At 33.7% G+C, this 17,512-nt stretch overlaps 1 protein-coding gene across 3 annotated transcripts in view; it reads right to left on the reverse strand.

The window, feature by feature from the left end:
* The window catches only part of LOC129954027 (dentin sialophosphoprotein), a 38,294-nt gene that overhangs the window by 7,637 nt on the left and 13,145 nt on the right, over positions 1-17,512 (reverse strand). Inside the window, exon 1 of one of the 3 annotated variants that reach the window (XM_056067653.1) lies at positions 15,178-16,200. The exons of the other annotated variants lie outside the window; for them this stretch is intronic. Coding sequence (XP_055923628.1) covers positions 15,178-15,295 — 118 coding nt within the window. The 5' untranslated portion in view covers positions 15,296-16,200. Of the gene's footprint in view, positions 1-15,177; positions 16,201-17,512 lie in introns of those variants that run through there. 3 annotated transcript variants of the gene reach the window in all.

Consider the following 17,512-nt stretch of genomic DNA (forward strand, 5'->3'; position numbering starts at 1 on the left):
TTAAAAAAAACTTTTAGATAAAAGTGCTTTTAATGTTTGTTTATGAAATCGGACATTTATCATCAAATCAATCTTACGGGTATCGTCCAGTTTAGTTGAAATCGAGGATGGATAGAAAATAATTCTACATACGAGTAATCAGATTACGAACAGAATCATACATTCAACTCGATATTACCAACGACATGTTAGTAACTGATAATGCTGTCGATTAACAATTAAAAAAATTAGCGTGAAGATCTATTACCTATTTTGAAAATAAAATAGAGCGAAGTAAAAGTATTTGAAATTTGTCTTTAAAAAAAACAATGCATTTTAATAGGTTAAATTTATTCTTTATTGTTTTTCTTCATTCTACATAAAATATTTTTTTTTGCAAACGAGCTTTCCTAGTTCTTTGAAGCAAAACAACTTATAATTGCATCGAAATTCAATTTACTTGCATAGTGTAGCAAGTCCGGAAACACGATTTTGGAACGATGAAAATTCTTTGTTTTGGCAAGGACGCTAAATGAAAGATCGACACTATTTACGGTCACAGGTATGGAGAGCAACACAAATGTTAGGGAAAATCATCCTCAAGTTCTGGAAATCAATAGCATTGAGCAAACTTAATGGCGGAAGTTCTGCTTTCAAAATTGGCTTCATAAATGTGTTTCAGATGATTTTTTTCTTCTTTCAACTCTTAAGACACATGCGGGTTAAACTTTTGGATGAACATTGTAGCGGAGTTTTTAATCTCAATTTCGTCCATTGTTGAAAACTGACATAAAAATGAAAAAGTAGCATTCATTGAATCAACTATGACGTAAAAGGTGTTTCTCATGACATTTATTTCTTCGTCTGTTTCGATTTTCTCTCCGGATTGCGGCAGTACAACATTTGATATCCTTTAAAAATCTTCAGTTAACAACTTATTCAAAATATTAATTATTGAATATTGCCATTGAATTACAAATTAATGTATTTAATGATATTACGGAAACCAAAATTGAAAAACGTTTACGTGGGATTTTCCGGTCCCTCAAAACCGAATCAAAAAATTCGTTCTCAGCAGAAACAAAAATAGAAGAAAAGAAACTTTATAAAAACAGAAACAGAAACCAAAATAAATATTTGTGTTTTATTTTAAGTTACCGAGCCCCTTATTTTGACTTTAACAATTTTCAAAATAAAATAAATTTGAAATTTACGTTAAAATAAGAAAAGCGAAATAATTTATTAAAACTTTCTTTCAATAGTTCAGAGTTGTCTAATTTTTCATTAAATATTAACTAAAATGTAGGCCAATAATAATCAGGTGACCAGATCGGCAAGCTTGTGACTGATAGATTGTTGGATAATATGCAAAAACGGGGCCCGATTACGAAAGCATGACTGGTTTTAAATTGTCGGGCCCCTAAAAATAAGTGGGTTGATGATGAATATAGAGTAGCTACATTAAAAATAAACGCTCTCCTCATTGCTTTCAATTTAAGGGGCCCTTAAAAAATCCCGGGTCCGTGGATTTCCCCCTTTTCGATGGGGCTGTATATCAGAAAAAGATTGTCAATACATTCAACAATCTAGGTTACAGAAAGTTGAGTTGTATTGTATTAATTCCTAAAGTTTCTTAACTTCTCGGATAGAAAATAAACTGATTTGACCGATTATAATTTCATGTACATAAATTTAAGGGCGAGTTTTTCCTTGTGGGTCATCTTTTGTCCAAAATTCTTTCAGCTCATATATCCTCAAGTACACTTGCAATCCATAATTTGTGCAAGGAATTCAAAGTTTGAGACGTTGCTCATAGATCAGCCGACTTCTATTAATTGGCTCCATAATCTAGAACTTCTGAAAGTTTTGTTAAAAAACCTAACCCTCTATTTATAAACTAGGTCTGAGTTGAATAGGAGCTAGTTTTAAATGTTACTTTATAGTTTCAATAGTAGGAAAATCTCATTTCAATCGTTCATCAATTTCATCCTAATACTTTGGGCTGATCGGTGTGGACTGGGTGTTAACCCACACAAAACCGATTTGGTCTTATTTTCGAGGAAATACAAAATTCCATTTGTCAACCCTCCTTACATTAAAGGAATCCAATTAAAATTCTCAGACGAGGCTAAATACCTAGGTCTTGTCTTAGACAAAAAACTAAATTGGAAACGAAACGTACAGGAAAGAGTCAAAAAAGCTACTGTAGCTCTCTTTTCTTGCAAGAAAGCTATTGGTAATAAATGGGCTTTTCAACCCAGAATCACGCATTGGCTATACACATCGGTTATCAGACCAATTTTAACGTACGGTGTGGCAGTTAGGTGGACTGCTTTAGAGAGGTATAAACAGGGATAAGTTAAATAAAGTCCAACGTTCAGCCTGCCTATGTATAAGCGGATCGCTTCGCACGACCCCGTCTGCGGCACTGGACACCTTGCTCTACCTTACACCTCTTGACATATTTAGTAAACAAATAGCTGCAAGCTCTGCTATTCACCTCAATGCTTCGTCGCAGTGGACTAACAACTACATTGGCCACGCCGTAATTCTAAGGTACTTAGAATAAATTCCAAAGCACACAGTATACACCATCCCCCAACTACAATTCGACAGAAATTTCCAGATTTCTATACCTACCAGATCTTTTTGGGAGGATAGGACATTCTTGTAGGATGAGTCAATCCACTTTTACACAGATGGCTCAAAACATAAAAAGAAAACGTGATATCAACTTCTGATATCCGTATTTTGCCTGACAGCCAGCCCGCTAACAAATCTCTGGACTGTGTCTCTACAAACTCTATAACAGTCCATAACTGTCGATCATCTCTAATGGAGATGGCGCAACAGTTTAATATTCACCTTTGCTGGGTGCCGGGCCATAGAGACATTCCAGGTAACTGTAAGGCAGATGAACTCGAAAGGAACGGTACAGTACAGCCCATCCTACCACATTTGGCAAGTACTGGCATACCAATCGCTAATTGTAAACTGTTGCTAATGCAAGACGCTGCGAGGAGGGCAGGCACCAGGTGGAACAACATCACCACGTGTCAAGCCACAAAAAACATCTGACCAACACTGGATTTAAAACGTTCAATGTGCTTGCTCTCTCTAAGCAGATCGCATATAAGCTCGATAATAGGTGTCATAACCGGACACTGTCTAATAGGAAAGCACGCCACGAGACTAGGCGTATTCTCAAATGACTTTTGCAGAAGCTGTATGGACGAGGAAGAGGAAGAAACGGTTCTTCATCTTCTCTGCACATGCCCTGCTCTAGCTCGAAAACGCAAGAATTACCTAGAAGAATTCTTCTTTAACGATCTAAACGATCTAAATCATATCGGTATAATCACCCTTTCACGTTTCGTAAGGGACTCAAGCTGGTTCCATTGAGCTTAGGAGGAAGCCTCAAGATTCATGTGGTATTACAATGGGCCATTAAACTGGCCTAAGTGTGTCCGTTTTCATCTTGGACGCCATTATAACCTAACCTAACCTAAGGGTCGAGACTTTTTTTTATTGATTTTGTTTTATAGAAATGAAGCCTTACGGAGCCTTTGATAAGGTCAAATATGTTCACTGATATACCTGCATTCCATTTATTCAAGGGCTATGACGACCATGTATCGTACAAGATGTGTACCCAAATGGTCTTGTTATGTGGCAAACACTAAACAAAACGCCAGTGGCTCGACAGTTTTGAGAGTCATCGAATGTTCTACCTATCTCAAACAAATGAAACTTAAGAAAATTACCACTTAACCAGGATTTCAGAGAAGTACGAAAAGAAGTATAATTTCGTAGCCCTGATGGTTTTAACTTTTATTTTCACGATTTGAGGAAAGAAAATGGTTTTTTTAAATGGCCATTATAGTCTTGAAGGAGGTGTTGTAATATGGGTAGCATTCAGCTATATTATGGAGCTTCAGGTTAAAAATCAAGACTGATTCCAGCTGGCCAATAGGTAGTTTTTTTTTAACTTTTTTTGACGCTTAAACTTGTGTACCAACATGAAACCGACGTACCTATTCAACTGATTTAAAAATTATTTAAAATGTTAGTATATAAGTTTTATGCGAGTGGCCGTCATTATTGTTTTCTTTTATTTGTTTCCTTTTAAAATAATAAATGAATCATGTTTTTTGCTAATATTTGAATTTCTTTTTTTTTTAGTTAAACCAAACATACAAGAATTTGAGTTGTTTATGTTAATAAGCCCAGCCATTTCCTAAAAAAATGTTTGTTTATAATCAAAAAAACCAGTTAATCCAATTAAAATTTTCATAAATAGCTACATATGTACAACAAATACATGTTTATGTTGTTCTCAGATAAATTATAATTAAAGCATAAACTAGCTAAAGTCTAAATAAAAAAAAATAATAAAATAAGTACGTAATTAATTTATTCTTATACAAAACTACATAATGAAGGGTTTATTAATATTTTAGAAGATCAACAGTTTCTAAAAGATATTATTTATAATATGTATATCAGCAGGGCCTTCGAGAGGAATTCTGGGCCCGGGACGAAAAATTTCGCCCCCCTCTCCATATACACCATTTTTTTTAAATTCATGCCTATACTGATATTATAGGTTCTAATTTCAATTACGAATAGCATGAAGTTGGTTGAAATTATCGGAAATAACATTTTTTGCAAAGTGAACCGAAAAAAGTCCAATTTCATAAACAGCGTTTATACATTTAACAGGATTTTAAACTTTAAAATGGGTTTTTAAAGTAAACAAGCTTTTAAACATCTTTTAAAACTAAATGACCATTTTAGGCTTATTAAATTTTAAAAGTGTCATTAACGAATGAATATAACAGATTGGCAGCTGATGCTTTGTTTTGTAAATTTTGTATTCACAATATTTGGAGATACAGAATTGGAATATTCGATAGGTCATCTTCGAAGAAGAACAACACATAGTTATTCGCCGTTGAAGAGTATTTCGCTTTCACAAGAATCCATTTTCACACTATGCTGATATTGACTTCAAAATGAGGTGCCAGCTTTAAAAAGCATCACTGAATCAGTTATTCAGTTTGTTCGGTCATCATTTGGAGCATAAAACTAACCGAAATAAACCCGTCAGTGCATTAAATCAAGTGCTTATTACTTTACTTCATGCCACAGGATCTTTTCAAATCTGCGTGGGAGATTTGTTTAATAAAATGTATTACACTTGCTAAAGATCGTCATGATATAATGAACGTTCACAACAAATTCTACGGCTTGGCTAGATTTCCGAAAGTTCTTTGTGCAGTCGATTGCGCACACATTAGAATTCAGTAATCTGGTGGATCGGAAGCAGACATTTTTAGGAACAGAAAAGGTGCTACAGGGATAGTGGAAAACACACAGAGAGCAACACAAATGTTTGGGAAAATCATCTCTAAGTTCTGGAAATAAATTGCATTGAGCAAAGTCAATGGCGGAAGTTCTGCTTCAAAATTGGATTCATAAATGTGTTTCAGATGAATTATTTCTTCTTTCAACTCTTAAGACACATGCGAGTATACTTTTGGATAAACCTTGTAGCGGAGTTTTTAATCTCAAGTTCGTCCATTGTTGAAAACTTACATAAAAATGAAAAAGTAGCATTCATTGATTCAACTATGACGAAAAAGGTGTTTCTCATGAAATTTATTTCTTTGTCTGTTTCGATTTGCTTTCCGGATTGCGGCAGTACAACATTTTGCTATATACACACTTTGAAGTTATTTAATATCCTTCAAAAATCTTCAGTAAACAACTTATTCAAAATATTAATCATTGAATATTGCCATTGAATTACAAATTAATGTATTTAATGATATTACGGAAACCAAAATTGAAAAACGTTTACGTGGGATTTTCCGGTCCCTCAAAACCGAATCAAAAAATTCGATCTCAGCAGAAACAAAAACAGAAGAAAAGAAACTTTATAAAAACAGAAACAGAAACCAAAATAAATATTTGTGTTTTATTTTAAGTTACCGAGCCCCTTATTTTGACTTTAACAATTTTCAAAATAAAATAAATTTGAAATTTACGTTAAAATAAGAAAAGGGAAATAATTTATTAAAACTTTCTTTCAATAGTTCAGAGTTGTCTAATTTTTCATTAAATATTAACTAAAATGTAGGCCAATAATAATCAGGTGACCAGATCGGCAAGCTTGTGACTGATAGATTGGTAGATAATATGCAAAAACGGGGCCCGATTACGAAAGCATGACTGGTTTTAAATTGTCGGGCCCCTAAAAATAAGTGGGTTGATGATGAATATAGAGTAGCTACATTAAAAATAAACGCTCTCCTCATTGGTTTTAATTTTACGGGCTCCTAGAAAATCCCGGGCCCGGGGGATTTCCCCCCTTTCGACGGGGCTGTATATCAGAAAAAGATTTTCAAGAAATTCAACAATCTAATTTACAGAAATTTGATTTATATTGTATCCCTAAAGTTGCCTAACTTCTCGGATAGAAAATAAACTGATTTGACTGATTATAATTTTATGTACAGTAAATTTAAGGGCGAGTTTTTTTCCTGTGGGTCATCTTTTGTCCAGAACTCTTTCAGCTCATATATCCTCAAGTACACTTGCAATCCACAATTTGTGCAAGGAATTCAAAGTTTGAGAGGTTGCTCATAGATCAGCCGACTTCTATTAATTGGCTCCATAATCTAGAACTTCTGAAAGTTTTGTTAAAAAACCTAACCCTCTATTTATAAACTAGGTCTGAGTTGAATAGGAGCTAGTTTTAAATGTTACTTTATAGTTTCAATAGTAGGAAAATCTCATTTCAATCGTTGTATTAATCTTCTTTAACTTCGTAGTTTTTGTTTGATAACTTCAGTTTTTATCTTTTTAGACCACCTTATCGTCATTTAAGTGTATCTCAAAGTATTATCTATTAGAAATCATTTCAATATCCGATACCCTTAGAAGATATTATGTTCTCCAGAATGTTGTAAGTGTTTTTAAAGTACAAATTAAATCAACAAAAATTGTATTGTATATTTTAAAGTGGTTTCAAATCGTCATCAATCATTTTTGTGTGTGCTTTGTCAAATAAGAATGGGACAATTGTACTTTCTGGTGAATCGTATCTAGGCCTTGATAAGTCCCAAGAGAAACTACCACATTAAACATTTATTTCAATGTTTAACTTAGGTCTCTTACAACAACAAATAAACAAGTGATGTTGACTTTACTTAATAACCCAGTAAAGTTCACATATTTTTATAAATATAAAAGCAGTCATAAGTCAAATTTCAAAAATATTAATTAAAAAATCGATAATAACGGTAAATAGTGAACTCTTCGATTTAATAGTTATTTTGGAAAAGCACACACTATGTAACCTGCCTCTCATACTTATTATCCAAAAAGTGCCCTACGGAATGACGGAAAGGCAAAATACTTTTTCGTTTTATTAATATAACAAGAAAACATACAGAGGTCAAGCCTTCAATAAAACCCATATATCAAGAGATAAGACCCCCTAGACGTGGTTTACATGACAAAGGGCGGCATTGTAAGATATTTGATCCTAAATAATGACGAATTTAATCGATGAACCCATTCAAAAAAAAATTATATTTCTTACACTAAATATTTACATTTCCCCATCCATAAAAAAATACTGAATATATCAAAAATGGGCTTATCAGAAATCCCTTAGAGTTTTCGGGAGCGAAGGCGTAATGTAGATCCGTCGCACAGACCTGATATATGTATTTTTTTGTGTGTGAACCAGTCTTTCCCTTTTCTGGGCTTTGTTGGGTCATGAACGAAAATAAGAAGATCTTTTTCTTGATATTTTAATCCCTTTGAGAAAATTGAAAAATAAAAATTCTTTTATTTTTTGATTCTTGGAAGACACAATAAAATCTTGTCGATGTTTTGTATCAAGTTGAGAATAATAAAAAAGGATGTTAAACGCACTTTAATTGAAATTTCGTCGGCCAAAGTCATAAAATCATGATATCTACAGTTTTATTGATTTAAATTTTGTTTTTGTAATGTTTTAACTTATTTTTAATTCTTAAAAATGTTATAATGATATGAACAAATATCACTTACATTTTATATGTAATAATTTCTACCCCAATAAAACTCTTGAAACTAGATAAGTGCTTACATCATAACTTATCTTATGCGCATTTATTAACATGACTTTGAGGGATGTTTTATTTCTTGTTTTAGTTATGGGAGAGGGCTGTTAAAAATGTAATGGATGAGCCTTAGATGACCCCGAACTGATCTCCCACAACAGATACCTACATTAGTTGATAAAAACAAAACCATGTGGCCGTATTTTGATGATTTCCAACACATTGTCCAGCTGTTAAGCGGCATTTGGTCTTTTGATCAGATATGAGGGTTCGTGTGTTCTCCTGACACAATCATGTTTATATAACATAAAGTTCCATATCGTATCCACAATCCAACCAATCCCATAGTTTACGGTCCTCTTTAAGCCTAGTACATACTTCCTCGTGAAGTGAACGTTCGCCAGTGGAGAAAGTGAACTTTTGACATTGCTCACTGGTACACACTTGTGAGTACACGTTGTGAACATGAACAAACCAAATGTCAAAGCTTCACCAACAGTTCCCGTACATTTTGCACGTGAATTGCCCGTGAACGAAAACTCTCCACTTTGTTCTCCACTCAGCTTCACGAGCAAGTTCACGGGTGAACCAAAAACTGAAATTTGTATGGGTTCACGAGGTGGTTCACAAGTATGTACTAGGCTTTAGGACAAATGAGAGTGGCAACCGCTACTTGATTCATTTGCTAACATCATCAAGAAGAAATATCCAATCTTGTGTTTCCCCACAAAAAAAAAGAAATTCCTAAAATTTATTCCAAAACGAATTTCTTCTGACAGTGGGAACATATATTCTATACTATACTTTATACAAGTCCACCATCTCCACTAGAAAATTAAAGTTAAAAATAAATTACAGAAAAGGGAAACCACGAAAGAAGCCTTTCTCTCACCGATCGATCTCGCCGTGTGTGTAGCAGTCTTTTTCAAATGTTGGAATTTCGGAAATGGTCCTGCTCAACTAATTGTACAACGTTGATTCTTATTTAAAATTAAAAAGTGGTTTATGAGGCGAGCTCACGCGAGTTTAAGAGTGATAATGTTTTCTTTTTTGTAAAAATTCTATTTGCTGCTTGTTCAATAAAATACTTTAGCTTTTAAGGCCGTATATTTTTTGAAATGATTTAAGTGATCTATGTGTTGATTTTGTTAATGATATCATATGTAAGATGCCTAAAGAAAGAATTATTATAATTTTCTTTTCGTTTTAAAGAAAAGAAGATCATTTGGAAAAGGGGTTTTATTCCGGGTTTTATATCTTTCTGTTAAAAATGGTGATTCTACCAAATAGTGGAAGTTTCGTGTTGCTTTAAGAACTCAAAGTAGCCCATTTTTGGACCCACATCGTGCATTAATGCATGTGAAAGGGTTACGAAACATAAACTTATTTAGATTAAGTTGAATTTAACAGCCAAATAGTTTTTATAATACATATTACTAGCTTTTACCCAAGACTTCGTCAAAGAGGTTTTTAGTTAAGTTTTTTAGGAATTCAGGGAATTTAAATATTTTTTTCTTTTGCTATTCCAGTCATGATTATATTTAGCTTTTATAATTTTTCGTCCTAGGTGAGTAATCTGTAGCCGTGTACCATTACATTACTTTGGTGCGTCAAGATTTCTCATTAACAGGACTGAAACACCAACCTTCAATCTCAACTTATGAGAAGTCACTCATTATAATTCCAAGGAATTAAGAAACTTGCGAGTCCATAACGTTGCAAATCATTAAGTGTTAAAAAAAAGAACAATTAAATTTACAAGACAAATAAAATATTTGCAAATTTTTGTGTAATTTACATGCGTCCGTCAACGGCGTGTGACCGTTCGTTTTCCCATAATACCAATTTTACCCAAATATTATTCAAATCTTTAGTAATTTAGGAGTGAAGGCAATCAGATTCCCCGGAGAGTAATTTTTCGCATGGGAAAGCGTTGTTTTTCCCGAGGTCAAAAGTAACTCATGTCCTTTCTTAAGTCTCAAACTACATATCTCCTTACCAAATTTCATTTAAATCTGTTCAGTAGTTTAGGCGTAAAAGCTATCGGCCCACCTGAATTTTTCATGGGAATGCGTCATTTTCGCGGGATAAAAAGTAGCCTATGTCCTTTCTCGGGTCTCAAAATATCTTCATACCAAATTTCATGCAAATTGGTTCAGTAGTTTAGGTGTGATTGAGTAATAGGCAGAATTACTTTCGCATTTATAATATTACTAGCTTTTTACCCGCGGCTTCGCCCGCAGTGGAGAAATTAAATAAGTATGAGAGATAAAGGGTAAGGGTATAATAGAAATGAGTCAATATAATAACTAAATTTTATTGCTTGGCTGAGATCAACAATTTTTAAAAATTACTACGGACAATGAAGTTTCAACATCTTAATTTATGCTTGAATTCCAAAGAAAGAAGAGTCCACCACTGACGGAGTCTATTTTACGTAAAACTTGATGGAAAACATGATTTTGCTCTGGAAGTAATTGAGGGACTAATTCTGCCACTGTGCTATGAAATCATAATCTAGCTCTCGTGCAATTTCGTTATCAAAATCCTCCACATTGTATCTTCGAGGGCTGGACATTCCAAAATCATCTTATTTTTTTCCAACCATCATAAAAACCTTGTTGTCGATTATAATTAGCGTTTTATTGTAGACATGTTCATTGAAAGTAATGTCTGTGTGTACTTGCAGCAGTTGATGTAAAATATCTTCACCCATGTATTCTTTGTACTTATTCCAAAGAGTTTGAGGGTTAGAAAGACCGCAAGAAGGTAAAAGCGTAGCGTAAAGTTCCCTCATTTTATCTGGCGATCGGAATTTTACAGCTTCCTCCATAGTTTCATCCCAATGATTGTCATTTTCTAACAGTCGCCAAGCTTCACATGCTTCTCGGTAGGTTTGACATTCCTGACCATTGACAATTTTAAGTTCTGTAAAGCTAATTGGACCTCTAACATGATGCAACAACATGCGCAGACAAAAGCATTCAAAAGTCGTAACATGTAAGGTAAATATAGAAACAGTTGAAACTATATTCAATTGAATTAGATATTGTCGTCACCGTCGTTAATACAGTGGGTTGGTATTACAGTATTCAGGGTTGAAACTTTATTACTATGATGCTAGATGGCGTTGAATTAGCTAAATTTGACAATATTTTGACAAATAATTTTCTTATTTTTCATAAATTTCTTTTATTTTTTTTTAATAAAAAAGTATCATATGTTACTTCTAATACCTTCAAGAGTGTATGTGCAAAGTTTCATGTTGATCGGTTAAGTAGTTTTTGCGTGAAAGCGTAACAAACAAACTTACATTCGCATTTATAATATTAGTATGATAAAGTATAGTATGATAGCAATTTAAAATATGTACATTCTTTGTCCATGTTCTAGTGTAACCACAACAAATTTTGTTGAGACTTAGGACATGACTCTTTCAGCTTTTTCTGATGCTAAAATGAGGTGAGGGTAGTTCCTTAAAAAAGAGTAACAATTCCGGCACGCACCGTAGTGTTTTTAAACGTTAAATCAAGTAAGTAAGCCTAAAGATCTAACTGAACCAGAGTCAGTGACTTATAACAACTCTCAACAAGTCTTACATAAGTGTAATGTCAGGAATGGAGAAACCGCTAATTAGGGATGCCCTTTTCTTGTGAAGGTTTCTTGGAGTATTTGTGAGTTCGTCACAACAGGCAGTACCTGAGGAAACAACATTTTAGTTGGCACTAACGGGAATTAAAACCCAGACATTAACATGATAGACCTGCAGACGAAATATAACAAAATTGATATTATTTTAACCAAATTATTAAGATACAAATATGGCAAACAACATTTGAGTATGTACAATTGTATAAAGATATTTTTATTTAGTAGAATGGCTTTCAGACACTTTTCTTAGCAATGACATTAAATATTATTGGGCAGGTTCAGATGACATAAGAGACTTAAAGGCTACGTACAATCTCGTGTTGGATAGGGTATCTTGGATGCGTGGATTTTCAGATACCCTGTTGAACGAGATGGATAGCTCTATTGAGATAGCTGTCAAAAAATAAAAACAACTTCCAGCTGTTCGCAAAAAGCATTTAGACTTCGAAGTCAAAATTGTTGTCAAGGGGTTATTAATACCCTTAAAATGTTCGAAGTTTAAACACAGTGCGAGCTTTAGGAAAATCGGGAAGGACTAAAGAGGAGATACCGATGCACATTGGTCTTAAAGTTTTGAATGTTAAAATGATAGGGAAAAACAGAGCTGGGTAAAGCATTCCACATTCTCGATGTGCGGTTAAAAAAATAATTCCTAGAAGTACGAGTATTACGGCTGAATTGTTTTAGGTGGGGAATGCAAATGGCTTATTCGATAGAACACTCTTTATAAAAATATCGGTAGAACAACGTAATGCATGAAACATTGGGGCGGTGTTCAAGTGACGTAATTGTTTCGGTTATAGTTCTATCGCCCATCATTTTCAAAGTTCTTTTTGTCGATCCTGTCCAAAATACTTAAACTTGTTTTAGGGGGAACCTGCCCAACTATGCTAGTTATATTCAAGTTTTGGACGAATGAAGGCTTTGCAAACTACAGCCAGTTCAGAAGAGGTGAAAAATTTCTTTCACTGTCGGAGAAATCCTGAGCACCTAGCAGCATTTTTTGTGATCAATCCATAAGAGGTGATCTGTGATATTCATACCGAGTACTGAAAGTTGATTAGTTTCCTCGATGCAAGTGCCGCTCATGGATAGCAGCATCGGGGTGGGTAACGCTTTAACGACAGGAGACAGCATTGAGTTTTCGAAGCACGGTTTTTGATTCCCCATTGTACAAAATAAAAAAATTAATGGATAATTCAACTTATTACCTTCTAAAAAAAGGGGCAAAAAGCTTCTTCATCGTCTATACAACTTCAACTAACATTTTGTATCTTTTTATTTAACAACAAATACAAAAAACTGAAATCAATTTCCAAGTTTCTTGAAATTAAACCATGTGTTGAGTCAGCTGTTCAATTAAAAAAACTTGACAGTTAATGTTTTTTTCTTTAAACTGAAAGCTGAGCTTTATTACTTTGTAATGAGGTTCATGGGTAAACTCAGATTTCCTTTTAAAATTGATATCTTTCGTGGTATTTTTGTCAGTGTATTTGTGCATCTTTGTACACGTCTTGACCTAGTGTGGTAGACTTTATTCGACTTATTTAGTCTTGAATTAAAAATAAATCAATTTATTTTGTTCCATGCAAAGCAAAAACATTAAATAATTAATTTGTGTTTTGACAGATTTGAATCAGGAATGATTTATTTTACCCATGGAAAACCCCATGATTTATTTATTTTCTACAAAATTCCATTTAAGGTTTTCTGTACAAGGATTTTTTGTCAAATTGCAAAAGGAATAAGTAGTATTTCTTTACAATACAAAATACAAGTCGTGATGGACTTGTTGCTTGCCTAAGAAGTGTTTTGAACAATGGTTTTTGGCACAATAGGCGGTAGAAGTTTGTTAATGAAGTAATGTTCCGAGTTTGAAAAAATAATAAGTTCCTTTGGTCAAAATTTACATGTTTTTTCAATTAACTGAAACTTGAAGTTCATAACACTGTGATTTATTTATTTACTGCATAATTTTACCCTTTTATATAAAACATCAAATAAAATTGTGCTAAAAAGGGATTTGAAAGTAAGGCAAGTTTCTAGTATCTGATTGGCCAGCTGCCAAAAATTCGTCTTCCAAATAAGTCAATTTCATTTGAAAGTTGACTGGAAAGTTAGTCAAGAAAAATATTCCAAACTATCAAGTCAAGTCTACTTCTGTCAAAATGACAGTTGATCAAGTAGAGGTCTGTGAAGTAATGTTTAGAAATTGAAGTTTATCACCCTTGAAGTAACTAGTTGCCTTGGTCAAAATTCACGTTCAAAGGATGAAGCTGACTGCAAATGAAGTCAACGATTGTACAAAGGTTATGTCAAAGAAGTCTCGTTGATGGTACAATAGGTTTTATATAAATAAAAAGGCAGTGTGTGACAACAAAGTCGTTTCGCTCTGGTAAAAGATAGTCTCGCAGCTTCCTTAAAAAAACTATTTAATTACAAAAATATGTATATTAAATTACACTAAACGTTTTACAATGTTGGGTTAGTCTACCTTAGTTGTACCAAATTTTTGTTTTTAACTCTGATCTAACTGATAGTTTAATCTAATTTAGGGTTAACGAGAGTTTAAGATTAAATTTAATTGGTACAATGTTGATCCTAAATCAATCAGCTGAGAGCTAAGACTTATGTTAATAACAGTCCCAGAAACAAATATTGGACCACGTTTTCATAACAAAACTTAAATGAATTATCTTTCCAGTTCTTTTTACTGTAAAATCCTTTCGAATACTTCAAAAACAGGTTCACGAGTTGTAATTTGGATTAATCAATGCTCAAAGATATTTAATTGGTGTACCTTAACTGTTTACTAAAAGATTTTAATGATGACTTTAAGTTATTACAAACCAGAATTTTGACCTGCTCCCTTTCGTGTTAACAAACTTCTACCACAGGAGAGTTTTATAGTCACATTCAGAGATTGAAACGGGTTCCAATTCACATGTAGATTGCCCACAATAGCCGGTATCAAATAACCAGGTAGATGCATATAGGTATGTATCATTCTTTTATTTATTGAATTTAAATGAAAGTATAATTTTTATTTCATTCTTCCCTACAACGACGCAACGCTGGCGCACATGCTAGTGCCTATGTCCACTAATCCAAATCCAAACTAGCCAACAACAATATAATAGGTATGTACCTAGGTGGGTAAGGTTCAAACTGGAATTGTGAAACATAAGATGACAGACAGCATCCACTTTAAGGTTTTTGTTGTTGTCACGGTTTGATAACAAAAAGTGAACAAGTAAGCAAGCTGCTGAATGACAGAATAGTAGATATGTAGGCTTGCAGGCATCTTACCTTGCTCGGCCATCATCATTTTTGGTCAGAAAACGGGACAAAAGAAGATCAACAAAAAAGGGATCCCTCCACAAACAGATGCAACAACACACGATATAAACCACACATAAACTCAACTTACCAACAACAAGAATCATCAAGACCGTAAATGCCAAAAGGATGCTCGTCCTCCGACTTCTGCTCTGAGTCATCGTGCTCCTGCCACAACCACTGCCACTGCCACACAACTTCATTCCCATTCCAAACGAAATAAAAGATTTAACACGAATTTATTATTGTCTTGTGTTTTGCAAATTTTTCAGTTTCAACATCAACTTCCCGGTATCGGGGTTTTTTCTTATGTTTTCTTGAAGACCGGCTCCATTCACTGCCGCAGCCACTGCCGGTTTAGTAGTAGGTTTCCACAACAACAACAACAACTAATTCAGAAGAGCTGTTGCCTGTTGCCTGAGAGATAATAATTATCACTAAAAAGAATTATGTACTTTTGTGTCTTGAACTCTTCAATCATTCGCAATCGCCGATAAAAAGGAAAAGAATTATTTTTGTTGCGATTATTTGCACCCGCGTAATTTTGTTTCCTGACAAGAAAAACGTTTGATGATAACAGTTCATTGAATGAAGAGATGATCGTGCGAGTCCCAGTTCCAGTCCAATCCCAGCGAGTGGCACTTTCTTTATTTTATTTTAGTTTTTATTTTATATATTTTATTTACAACAACAACACTTCGATTCAATTCGATTGGAGTTCGACTCATAGATCTTTTCGACAGACTCAGCAAGACTGACACTTCCACGCGGTTCGCTTCTTGAACATGAACTAAAATCGAATGTGTGTTTCTGCAGCTGAGAGCCTAGAAGGCCAATTCTTCTGCGTCTGCCGAGTGCCGAGCCGAGTACCGCGGCTGCTTAGTGCTTTGCCTTTGCGTCTGGGTATGCACTTTTCATTTAGCCTCTATAAACTATAGATTGGGTTTAGTTCTGCTTCTGTGTCTCAAGAAAATGTGGAGGAGGGAAGGTATAGATAGAGACATGCACAAGCAAGCAGGCATAGCACGACGCACGAGGTTGTCCTCTTGAGAGTTGTTTTTGTTTCGGTGTTCCAGTATATTGAAAAAAGCCGATTCAAGATTGTTTTTGAAAATTGTGATCGCAACAGTGGAGGCTGGAAAAGTAGATCCTACTTTTATGTTAAAGATCGGTTTTTGTGTTTAGTAGGTTAGTGCCAGGCTATATTTTTGTAGCAATTTATTTAAATAAAAATAAATTATTACAAACAAGAACTTAAGGTATACTACTAGAAGCACGTCTCTTACATTGTGTGCTGCTTAAACTATCTATTTAAATGTATGCTATTTTTAACAACATTATATATAAGAATTCTCATCTTAAATCTGGAATCTTGTTAAAGGGAAACAACTTGAAATCGAGATAGGACCTTTAAAAAGTCTACATCATTATAATAAGGATAGTGTTAAAAGCGAGTGACTAGTCGTCAACAAGGTTTTGTCTATTTTGCCTAAGGGTTTTGAGAGTTTTTGTAGGAATCCAACTTTAAAATCAATCTATCACGCAGAGTTTTGAAATAAAACTTTTGAAATTCAATACTTCATTCAATACTTATATTAGTCCTTGGAGTCCTTAGGAAACGACGAGTCATCAAGAAGATTTTGTATATTTAAATTAAGGTTTTTTGTAAAAGGGAAACAACTTGAAATCAGGAAAGCACCCCTAGGAACTCGACATCATGATAATAAGGATAGTGTTTAAAGGGAGTGACTAGTAGTCAACAAGGCTTTGTCTATTTTGACTAAGGTATTCGAGAGTCTTAGTTTGAATCCGACTTTAAAATCAATCTATCACGACAGAGTTTTGATATAAAGCTTTTGAAATTCAAATAATAATATTTATATAAGCCCTTGGTGATCTTCTTCTTGTTAACTTTTTGAAACGTATTCGTATTCGTCAGTCATACACAAACTATCTTTAGTAGAAAATCGAAAACGGTATACAAATAATTGTTTGTTATTATAATAAATTGGTCGTCTATATAACTCTATAACATCAACTTTAAAAGTATACTGAAAGAAAGATAAGTATAATGTTGATAAAAGATTTATTTTTTAAATTTGAGTATATTTGTATCTAAAATCGGAGTTCAGATTCGAAAATAGTACCAAATATTAACTTTAAAACGGAATTTTTTTAAATTCATAAAATTCGAGTGAAGACTCACAGGTCATCTCATAACTAATGAGAATTTCCGAAACTGATTGAAATACCAGAAGATTTAAACAGTATTTAGAAGACAAGGGTTTGTTCTTTGAAAATAAGTATAAATCTAATTTTTTAGATTTTTATTTTATTATAAGGTATTACAATTCAGAACAACAAAATTCTATGGAAAAGTATTGTTTGGTTATATATTATGTATACATTATTCCCGAATATCCAAT

Source organism: Eupeodes corollae, chromosome 1 (genome assembly GCF_945859685.1).
Source record: "Eupeodes corollae chromosome 1, idEupCoro1.1, whole genome shotgun sequence".
NCBI lineage: Eukaryota > Metazoa > Arthropoda > Insecta > Diptera > Syrphidae > Eupeodes > Eupeodes corollae.